General features: G+C 36.2%; 1 protein-coding gene across 1 annotated transcript; it reads right to left on the bottom strand.

Moving 5' to 3' along the window:
- Positions 1 to 5,850: 5,850 nt before the first annotated feature.
- Positions 5,851 to 10,909, bottom strand: LOC148948615 (uncharacterized). The gene has a single exon (XM_089094978.1). It carries the CDS (start codon positions 10,907 to 10,909, stop codon positions 5,930 to 5,932), a length of 4,980 nt encoding a protein of 1,659 aa, XP_088951104.1. The 3' UTR covers positions 5,851 to 5,929.
- Between the last annotated feature and the right edge of the window lie 1,270 nt (positions 10,910 to 12,179).

Raw genomic sequence — 12,179 nt, 5'->3', positions numbered from 1 at the left:
AACGGTTTGAAATATTTCATTTTGAGGATACAAATATGAAATTTTGTAACTGCCGAGTAATCAACAAGAATATCAAACAGTTAGTGGTGGCGAACTGTAAGTAAGGAGTGACCTGGATCAATAGTAACCGAAACTCTAAAAAACGGCATTTTGATACCCACAGATACTTCAAAAGAATGGGATTATTGTGCTTATTTCAAATATATAGTTCAATTTTACCCATCAAAGGCTACGACCCTGAGACAATACGCCTGATTTTAGATAAAAGGGGGAAACACCCCCTAAAAATCATATAATCTAAATACAAATCAGATTCAGAGTATCAGAGAACCCTGCTGTATAGGTTTCAAGCCTGTATCTGCAAAAATGCGGAATTTTGAATTTTTTGCCAGAAGAAAGATCACAGATGCGTGTTTGTTTATTTTTTTTGTTTATTTTTCCTAGGGGTGATCGCATCGGCCCATTGGCCCTCGAACATGGCGAGAGGGCTCGTTCGGACGGAAAATAAACGTTTTAGTGCCCTTTTTAAGTGACCAAAAAGACTGGAGGGCAACTAGGCCCCCTCCCCCGCCTCTTTTTTACCAAATCGTCCGATCAAAATTTTATGATAGCCGTTTTGTTCGTCATAGTTGAAAGGCCCAATAACTATGCCTTTGAATATAATTAAATAAAAAAAAAAGTTTTTAAATTGAAGTAAGAAGCAACATTAAAACTTAAAACGAACAGAAATTATTCCGTATATGAAAGGAGTTGTCCTCTCCTCAACGCCTTGCTCTTTACACTAAAGTTTTTTATTGTTTTAAAAAATAAAGTTGTAAGATGGAATCAAACTTTAGCGTAAACAGTGAGGCATTGAGGAGGGGACAACCCCTTTCATATACGGAATAATTTCTGTTCATTTCAAGTTTTAATGTCACTCCTTACTTTCAGTTAAAACAACTTGTTCTTTTTATTTAATTTCTGAACGTTTTTGAATTAATGCAGCTTTGATTTTGGCTCACCGGACATGAATAATTAAAACCAAATTCGCATATTATTTTTCTTTTTTTGACTAAATGGCTTTCTCGAAATTTTGTTCTGACGTAACTTACGTAACGAATTTCTATATTCGTATGTTTTTATTACGTATATTAGGGAGTTCACCCCCTACTCAGTGCCTTGCTCTTTACGCTAAAGTTCGAATCACAAAGGCAGGTTAATTAGAATAGATAGCTCATTTGAAAGTACTAAAAAGAAATAGCGTAAAGAGCTAGGTATTGACTAGGGGGCGGACCCCCTCATATACGTAATCATATCTGTTCGTTTTAAGTTTTAATGTTGCTCCTTACTTTCAGTTGAAAAAAACTTGTTTTTCTTATTTAATTTCTGATCGTTTTCTAAATAATGCTGGGAAATCCGGCGCCCCCTTCATAGGAATGTTTCCTATGAAGGATGTTTCATAGGATGAGGATGTTTCCCCCAAGGAAACATCCTCCATGGACAGATTCTCCCCCGTAACCCCGACTCCGGCCCCCCCCCCCATCAGAAAAAAAAATCCTAAAAACGCCTGTACACTTCCCAATAACCAAAACTATATGTAAACAATGGGCAAAGTTTATAACTTGCAGGCCTTCTCCCGGGAACTTTGGGGGATTAAGTCATCCTCAAAGACATATTGATTAGATTTTCGACTATTCTGAACAAAATAGCTATCTCAAAATTTTGATTGGGTGACTTCGGGAAAAAAGGAGCGTGGGAGGGGGCAAAGTTGCAGCCCCAGTTTTTTGGTCACTTAAGAAACGTACTAGAACTTTAATTTCCGTTCGAATGAGCCCTCTCACGATATTCTAGGACTACTGGATCGATACGGTCACCCCTGGGAAAAAAAATAAATAAACACGCATCCGTGATCTTTCTTCTGGCAAAAAAATGCATAATTCCACATTTTTGCAGATAGGAGCTTGAAACTTCTATAGTAGGGTTCTTGGATACGCTGAATCTGATGGTGTGATTTTCATTAGTTATATGACTTTAAGGGGTGGTTTCTCCCTTTTTTCGAAAATAAGGCAAATTTTCTCAGGTGCGTAAGTTTGGATGGGTAAGACTAAACTTCAGGAAACTTATATATTTGAAATCAGCATTAAAATCTTATTCTTTTGATATATCTTTTGGTATCAATATTCCGTTTTTAGATTTTCGGTTACTATTGAGCCGGGTCACTCCTTACTTACAGTTCGTCACCACGAACTGTTTGACGTGACCCCCCTAAGCCTCAGGGGCAAAGATAAAAAATTTGCCCATTGTTTACGCATAGTATTTGTTATTGGGAAGTATAAAATCTGCGGACGTGCCTGTCTTTACTGTCCACCGGGGAAAACCGTTAAGGTGAAAAGAATATTTCAATCACATAGTAAGGTCTAAATTGCGCATTTGAACGAAATTCTTGATTAACCGTATTTGCCAATTTTTGAGTTAGGGGCATAAAAATATAAATTTGTACTAATGTTTATTGGTCTCCCTGCCTCTTATTAATTACATACGGCCGTTGATTAAAGACCATTTAGAGAAATATCTCACTTTATAACTAAAAAAATAAAACTTACACGCACCCATTCTTTTTGGGGCATGGCAGAATGTGTTTTTCATATTTGCAAAAAAAAGTAAATACATCTCTATAAATCAAATTCTAGATTCTTCCTGGATGGCACCTCCGCAGAAGGATGAGCGTGTAAAAAATTATTCTCGAAAGTGGTTCCATTTTCACTTGACAACTCCTTTGTGCATATTTTGTCCCTTCTGTAGCAACGTGGTACACTGGATGTTCTGCTGTTACAAGGTTGGGTGATAGACTTGGCACATGGCCCTGAAAAAAGGACCTGGCAACCAAAACATAGATTTTTACGCCCTATCTGCTGTCAGCAGGTTTGGATGTTTTTCATCCTTCTTTTGATGGTAACCATATTATCTTAATGCATTGGTATGCGGAGAAAGTTAGGTTTGTTGATAAAGATGGAAAAACTTGAACCAAACTCAACGAACTTTTGTGCTGGAAACTGAACAAATTTGAATTGCCGTTCCAGTGAAGATTCATTTGAAGAGCTGAATTACTAATTCTAAGATTCACCATCCATATTATTTGAAGAAACTTGATTAACTTCCCCAACAAAACTCTTACCATGGCAGCACACGAATCTGGATTTTGGATAGGCTTACCTTTTTGCCCCGTTGGTTTATTTTGCAACGTGAAAGCGCAAACTTTCGTTTGTTGTTAATAAAAACAAACTTGACTCTCAACTTTTCCTTGTTGTAGGCACAGGTCTAAATTTATTTTTTAAGTTTTTGTACAAGTCAAAGAAAAATTATTTATTGTCAAAGAAAAACATGATATTATTCATAATGAAATACTCTATAGTCATAATAGATATGGTGTTCCTAGCTTTTTTTCGCTAACAATTTTGATTGGCCAAATTCCTTCTTTAAACTTTACTGAATATCCGTGTTCACAACTAAGTCCCCTTTCTTGCAAATCAATCAATGATGGTTCCCAGGTTGCCTTCTTTTGCAAGGTCCGTCTCCACCGCTTAAACACCCAAGCTTGATAGTCTATCTTGACACATTTTTAAAAGTATAACATTTTTTGCTCTGTTCAGCATAAAAAAACGCGCTCTTCGCTAGCAACTGTAGCAGGGATCGTTGCAAATATTCGGAGGGCTACTCAGATTCTTGGAAACAAATTTTTTGATTTTGTTTAGCAGCTCAAATGTTGGTAGGCTTTTGTCACCAAGGTAGGCTGAATTGTATTAACTCAAAGCTAATCAGTTCATCGCGAATTTAATCTTTCGGGCACTTCTGAACCTGATCTGTTTCCAATAACGTCATTTTTAATCAAACGGTTTGTGGTAAAGAACTGTAAGTAAGGAGTGACGAGGCAGAATTCTAAAAATCGGAATGTTGATATCAATAGATATATCAAAAGAATTGACTTATTATGTTGATTCCAAATATATAGTATTCATTAAGTTTAGTGTTACCTGTCAAAGGCTACGGGCCTGAGAAAAGGGGCCGGATTTTGGATAAAGGGGTAGACACCCCCCTAAAAGTCAAAGAATCTTAATGAAATCCAACAATTAGATTCAGCGTATCACAGAACCCTACTGTAGAGGTTCCAAGCTCCTGTCTGGAAAATGTGGAATTTTGTATTTTTTGCCAGAAGAAAGATCATGGATGCGTGCTTTTTTGGGTTTTGTTTTTTTGTATATTCTAGGGGTGACCGTATCGAAAAGCTGGTCCTAGAATATCGCAAGAGGGCTCATTCGAACGGAAATTAAAAGCTTTATGGCCTTTTTTAAGTGACCCCAAAATTTGGAGGTAACTAGCCCCTATCCCACGCCTTTTTTCCCCAGAAGTTGACTGATCAAAATTCTGAGATAGCCATTGTATTCAGTATAGTTCAAAGGTACACTAACTACGCCTTTGGAGGTGACATGATCCCCTAGAACCACCGGAGGAAGGGTCTTAAGTTGTGAAATTTGCCCATTGTTTACATATAGTGTTTGTTATAAGAAAGTATACCGACATTTTTCAGAAGGGAGGGGGTCATTTTCTGGGGATGGATTTTCTACAGGGAGAATTTCTCATTTTGATGGAAGTTTCCGGGGGTGAACTTTCTAGGGAAAATTTTAGGCGGAAGAAACTTACCAGAATTCATATACGAAATTTGTTTTATTTGCCTTTCTTTCTCGTTGGTGACCCCATTTTACATGTGAAGATGCTTTGGGGGAATTGTCCTGGGGGAACAAGTTTTTTTCTATTGAAAGTAAGGAGCAACATTAGAACTTAAAACGAACAGAAATTATTCCCTATATGATGAGCACTTTCCCCCCCTGAATTCTCCGCTCTTTTCGCTAAGTTCGACCTTTTGTCTCAATTCTTTAAGAACGATTCCCGAAACACAACGGCTGTGTAATTAGAATCAGAACCTATTTTAAAAGTTTTAAAAAACTTTAGCGTGAAAAGAGGGCTATCCTCCTCATATATGGAATAATTTCTGTACGTTTTAAGTCTTAATGTTGCTCCTTATTTTCAGTAGAAAAAAAATTTGTTTTTTCATTTAATTTCTTGAAAGGCCCATAATATAGAATCATTTTTACACAAATATGGCACTGATTTGAATCGAATAGTCATATCTCCTATGACATTGTTTAGGATAACAAAACTGACGAATGATTATTCATTCTGATTTTTCACTTTCGTTTTGGCATTCTTTGCCACTTCTCGTTTTTTTGTAGGGTATTTTTGACTCCAAAATTCAAATTCGGCCCCTCGGCGCTTGTGATTGGGATTTTTCGAAATAATCATCTTATCTTGCCTCTCAATGGAAAACAGTCATACTTTGTGAAAGAGGGCTTGCTTTTAGAAGGACTAAGGAAAAGATTGGTGACCTGAAATGAGAATTTTGTAGATGCGACGCAATTTTGAATGAGCATTTTAATACATTTCGCTTTAAAAAAAAAAAAAAACTAAAAGAATGCAAGGGCATTACTTGTCTCTTGACATTCAGGAGGAGTTTATTAGTTTGTATGCTGCTCAGTTCACCAGAATAATCATTAAAGAGAGTAAAAAGGCAAAGTACTACGCTGTAATTGTCGATGCGACACCTGACTCAGCGCGTGTTGAACAAACTAATTTTCTTCAAAGATATTTAAATTTTCCTGCTCAAGAAAACCATCAATACAGGGTTGAAGAGAGGTCGTTGTGCTTCTTTGACTGTTCAAAAAGCCATTACTGAGCGTGAATCAATGCTTGGAGTGGTTTGACTTCAGAACAAATTTAATGATTAATGACGCCAGAAATTAGATAGTGTATTTACATTTGTACATTTAGGGAACATATTTATTACAAAAAAAGGAATACGTTCAAACACTCTCAAAAATGAAACAATGATGTTAATTTAATATAAAACTGAACTCGGTTGCTTACAAGGGGATGCAGGCAGAGAAGCTGAAGTATTAGAATATACTTTCATATTTAGCCATAACCGTCCTCCACTTCTGGATGGTGTGGTTCTATAAATTGACGGTTGGGAAGAGCAATCTGATATTGATCCTAGATCGCCACCACAATCTGACCCACAAAGAGATGCAGGTAATGATACTGAGGCTTTATCATACTTAAGGTTTGTGTCAGTTTGTATAGAAGTATCCTTTGAATCCTTTTTAGGTTTCGATCCATGGATACGCTGTTCATCATACAACGCAATCATATTCCAAACAGAAGGAGTTGAAATTGCCATTTCATTCTTTTTGCTTTTCCGGAGATCGGGGTTATCATTGAGTTCTAACTTTTTTTGTGTGAGTTTATTGGTTGATATTTTGGTCTTACTGGTATCAAAATTTGAACATTGTATCTTGGACAAGAACTGTTTCCTCCTTTCCTCTACTGATGGCAGAGGCTCTGAAGTTCTTGTATAGTCTTCTTCTAGAATTGAGTCCAAGTGTCGTGGTTTCCTCAGAAGGCATCGAGTATTTTCTTCAGTTATCACTTGAAGGTACTTCTGTTTTCGTTCCTCAATGCTAAGAAACTTAGAAGATTCTAAATTTTCTGAGCTGTAATTACTAGCAATGCTTGCCATCTTGTCATGGTTAGACAATACTGTGGAAGATTTTTTCGTTTTGGATTCTAAGCCCATAGAAGATTTGGCAGAGGACAATAAATCAGGCAGGCTACTGTCTTTTAATTGTATTCCTAGACCTACTTTTTTCCCCTTAGAAACTGATCTTGGAAAGGGAACAGGTCGTCTATCTTCATCCCGATGTTCCGGTTTTAAGTTTGTCTCAAGTGCATTCTTTGTGTCTATACAATAATGTGTCGGAGTCTCCTCTTTCCACTTTTCCCCTATTAACCCAGCTTCAAATTCAGCTTTATTACTTGTAGTTGTCAGTTTGTCATCCATTTTAACAGCTGATACTTCTTGACGAAATTCTCGATTGATGTTAGTGTTTTCAAGGCCATTGATATGGATGCAACTCATTTCTAAACTTTCGTTCTCTAAGAATGCAGGTCCTTTTGTTGTTTCAAGTGAGGGAAGTCTACTTTCCAATTTTTCTTCGTGAATAATTGTTGCTGTTCGTGTGAATGGTAATGGAATAGTATCTATGCTTGAAGAAGCCTCACCTTTCCTTGCTCTTGTCGTTGATATAGTAAAGTCATAAATAGATTCGTCTTCGATGGATTCTAAGACAGAAGAGAAAAAATCTTCGCCTTCGTTCTTAGATTCTTTAACTATTTCATCTAGAACTGTTGAAAACGAGAGAGGCTCTATATCTTCTTCACAAATAGCAATTGAAGCATAATGTGTGCCTGATGGAATTTCCTCCATTTTTTCGGCTAATAGTTCTTTCATCTCCTCCTCTTGACTATTATCAATTGACAGGGCCTTTGATGATAGATTTATAATTTCAGATAAATGTAAACTAACCTCTTTGAAGCTTTCGTCTAATGTACTTAGCCTATTAGATTCAAGCTCATACTCTTTCTCGCTTAAACCATCATACTCATCATTATCATGCTGTGGATCTTCTGATGCTGGCACCAGACCTCCGAGGCGCACCAATTCATCAAACATAGACAATAGGGTTTTCTCAGTGTCTTCCATAACGTATTCTAGACCTTCTTGGATTTCTGGTAATACTTTTGAATCAATCTTATCTTCTTGATCAATTTCTGTAGCTGAACTATCACGCATCATAGGGATTCGAATAGGCTCATTAAAAACCGGACAAAGCATTTCCTTATTATCTGCTTCAGTCTTGCAAAATGGAATATGTATTCTTATATTATCTTCTCCTGTGGCTGTTTTTGCTGATTCTGAGCTAGTTTCTAAGTCTCTGTTGTTCAAGTCTACTTCAAAACTTACACAACTATTGCAATCTAGCTTGCCGAAGGAGTTAGTTTGATAAATCTTACTACTAACTTCATTATTGGTCTGTAAAATTTCGGATAAACATCTTTTTATTTTTCCATCAATTTTGTCAGCTTCAGAAGAGATAGGACCTCCTTCTAACCGTGATTTAGTTTTCAATTCTTCGTTTATTATATGCATTTTTTCAGCATAACTCGTCGGAGCATCGTTTTGAATTTGTTCTCTTGTGCTCGTAAATTCTTGTTCTAAACCTTTCATCGTGCTTTTTATTGAGCTTAATGACTCAGATAGCCTATGCAGCTTATAACTTGTCGTGGGTTTATTATTTTTATTCTCAAAATCAAATGTAATACTGTTCTTTTCAATTTTGTCATCGAAAGAATCAAAACTCATTACTAAGCTGTCATTTTCTAGGTCTGTTTCATTTATGACAGAAACCGTTGATACATTGTCATAGAAACTGAAGGGTGTTTCAATTGTGTCAGATTTTAGAAGAGTTGACAGAGATAAATCATTCGTATCATCTTGGCTGCTTGTAGTTTTTCTGGGTTTTTGATGAGTATTTAAATAATCAAGAGGCTCGACAAATTTCTCTAATAATACACTCTTGGTATCGCATTCTCGTGAGTTTAATATTAAGTGACACACTTGAAGTGAGGGGAAAAGCTCTTTGAATTTTTCTTCCATGTACTTAAGAGTTATGCTATCACTTTCAAAAGCTTTGCCGACAATCTTTATGGAAGTGGTTTCTTCAGAATAGTCTTTTTTGTTTTCTAATTTGCTGTCATCTTCGTTTTCTTCACTTCTACGTTTATCTTTGGGACTCCATTCAAGGTGATTATTTCGCAATATGTCACTGTTATCGCTAGAAATCATTAAAGGATCGCTATCTCTGATTCTACATTCCTTTATTTGCAAGGTGCTAACAGAATGCTTTTCCTTTTGGCATTTATTTAATTCGGTATGTTGGATGCACGTAGATTCCTTGTAATCGGAAGAGTTTTCTTTGCTTTCAACTTTAAAAAGCTGATCTTGTAAGTTTGTCTTTAATTTATTTACATATTTGCTTTCTGGCATGTCTCTGCCAACTGCAAAGCTGCTAGGCTTTTCTATTTGATTATGTTGGTCTTCTTTTTGATGCTGCTCTTCATTGTCTACTTGTTCTGTATCATCCGGTGAATTCAATAAAATTGAATCATTACATAAATTGCTGGTTTGAACCGATTGCGTAGATTCAACATTAACATCTTTCTTGTGAAATTTCCAGTCATCATCTCTGTTTTTTTTAGATTTTTGTAATTCTGTTATCTCGTTTCCATACCTTCCATTTTCGCTTATATTAAAAAATATCTGAATCGGCGAGGCTTCTTTCAATTCTAAACAGGATAACTGCTCATGATTTGATATACATATTTGTTCCGACAAAATCTCACCCCCTGTCAATTTAATTGACGGGACACATCTTTTACAATATATGCTTCCCAGTTCTTTAAAACTAATTTTGTCCTCAGTTTTGTCTGCTTCAATCCAGAGACTTTTTTCAGAAGAATTCTTTTCTTTTTGTAAAGAATCCGCTGCTGTGTTCACTGCTTCTTTTTCTAATTTTCTGTAACTAAATAGATTTTCCATTGCTTCTAGTTTATGTGATTTGTGACTATGGTTTAAGTTCAAGCAATCTAATTTGTTAAGTGCAATTTTTCCAGGCTTTACGGATTTTAAGAAATGTGGTTGTTCAGTAGATGTTCCGTCGTTCCCTTTTGCTTTTTTATCGTCTATTCCGAAATCAGAAATTTGGCTCTCTACTTTTTTGGTTTTATGGTTTTCGTCAGAAATAGATTGAGCAACGGCATGTGTTTTGAAATCGACTATATGATCTTTCTTTGTAGGACCTTTTAGTTGAGGATCATTGCCTTTATTTATATTGAAAGAAACGTATCTATTTTGACTTACTGTGTTATAATAAAGTTTGTAATATTCCAAATATTTCCGTGAGTAGTAAAAGCATTGGTCACCTTTTCCACAATAATAGATATGTCCATTGCAGCCTAAATATTCAGAGTAATTTGATGGTTCAGATGGTGAATAAGAACTTGATTGCAGATAGTTTTTCAAATGCTGTGATGCACTATTGTGGGGAATTTCTCTATTAGCTCTTGTATATAATCGATTTCTGGAATCTTTTCCTACAATTATTTTTTCACCACCTGCGATCTGACTACGATAATTCCCCTTCTGAATCAGTTTTTCTTTTTTAAGTAACTTAGGAACATTCTCTTTTCGAGCTTGGTTTGAGCCCAAAATGTTTAGTATTGACAGTGCTCGTGACGAAATAAAATATAGCGTTTGGAGATCTGTAGTATTTTTTAATGACTTGTAAATTTTTTCTATTTCTGTTACTTCATTTACAGCGAACGCCTTTTTCCTTTTTAGACTTAAAAATAATAAGATATCAGTTGCCACACCTTTAGTAAAATTATACGAGGAATTGAAGAGACTCTTCAGAGGATTTCTATTATAGACATTTTTTGTAGCATTATTTAATGATTTGTTATGTTCCTCTTCTGTTTCATGTCTGCTACAAATAAGTTTATTTTTATTGCCTCTCTCATCCTGGTGAGCTGCAGTGTCATGCTCATTACAAACTTTCACTTCGTAGCTTTGTGAATTTTGTTGCTCATCTTCACTCTCAGAATCAGTCGCTAAGAGGTCATTATTTTCACTTTCACTCTCGTCAAAGTTAACTTCATTTTCTAAGAGCTTTTCATCTTGCAGTTTCTTATCTAGAAATCTCATAGCCTTTGAAGTAATTTCATGTACCACGCAACACAACCACGTGTCATCTACATATTCGTCAGAGCTATAGATGACAGTGTGTGACTTTTCGTTCTTCATCTTGGAAACACTTCCGTCCTCATTAATGGAATATCCGAATACAAGAAGAAGAAAACATACACTGAAATTCTTCGTTATCTGACACAGTAGCGTGAATGCATCTTCAAATATGGCCATATTGATTCCCTAGATAAAAGAAATTTGTAGGCCTTTTATAACTCTTAAAGAACAGAAATCAAGTAGAGAAATTTTATTATTTTTATGTGGCTCTTTAATTTATTTTCCTTTTTTCTTCTTTCTTACTTCAATTCAATGTAACTATTGCATTCTCTTTGTCTTTGCATTTAATTTAAAATTTGTTTTCCGAATAAGATAGAATTCAGCTTTTCTTTATTACTTTTCAGCTTTTATGTCTCAAGTTTCTCGACTAGTTAACTTCACCTGCCGAAGTGCTTCAGGCTTCTGGCAGGCAACCCATACCCGGTACCTTGAGTACACCCCCCTCGGGGGAAAACAAACGGCAACTGAAACATCAAGATTGAGCCTCGGAGTGAACCCCTCAATGATGACACCAACACACCCAAGGGCAAGATTTATGAAAGCGAATAATAACCTCAAGTTTGGTTTTTGGAATGTACAAACGATGTTTCAACCGTCCAAAACTGCAAAAGTACAGCAAGTTATGCAAATTACAACATAAACTTACTAGCCTTGTTGGAAATGCGGTGGACTGGTTCAGGAATAAAAAAAAGTTTGATGCCCACCATGCCACCATAGATGGCGGCACAGTAAATAAACGAGAAACTGAATTTGCCTGGATTATGCCAAAGCAGACCGACAAGTCGCTCCAAAAATCAACTCCTTGTATCGCCGAGAATATCAACTGCAAGATTTCTTGGAATACATACTCAATTACCAATCACTGTCTGCTGCACCTCTGCAAATGAAGCCACTGATGAAGAAAAGACATGTTTTGTAAATCACTCCAAGCCGTATCCGAAGATATACCGAGGCATGACATTGTGTGCTGTCTTGGAGACTTTAACGGTAAAGTAGGAAATGGTGGATCCTTCAGACCACAAATTCTTAGCCAACATGGTCTGGTTCAAAAAAACGAAAATGGGGAGCTTCTTATTGATTTGACTTTTATGAATGATCTTGTAATTGATGGATCTCTGTTACCTCCTAGTAACGTTCAAAAGTACTCCTAGATATTGCTAAACGGAGTGACCAAAAATCAGGTTGATCACTACCTTATAAACAGAAAGTAACGATCGAGTCTATAGGCCAATCAGGGCTTTAGAGGCCCAAAGTTTCTGTGTTATGATTTAAAAACTTAAAAATTGGAATTTTGGTGGGAGGATGGGATAAATTTGAAAGCAGTAGACTCTCTGGAGGCCTTCGATGAGAGAGATCCGATCCCAATGAAACATACAGGGTACCAGCT

Source organism: Artemia sp. Qi Xiang Cuo, chromosome 9 (assembly GCF_049724085.1).
Source record: "Artemia sp. Qi Xiang Cuo chromosome 9, ASM4972408v1, whole genome shotgun sequence".
Lineage (NCBI taxonomy): Eukaryota > Metazoa > Arthropoda > Branchiopoda > Anostraca > Artemiidae > Artemia > Artemia sp. Qi Xiang Cuo.
This window is presented reverse-complemented; position numbering and strand designations above follow the sequence as displayed.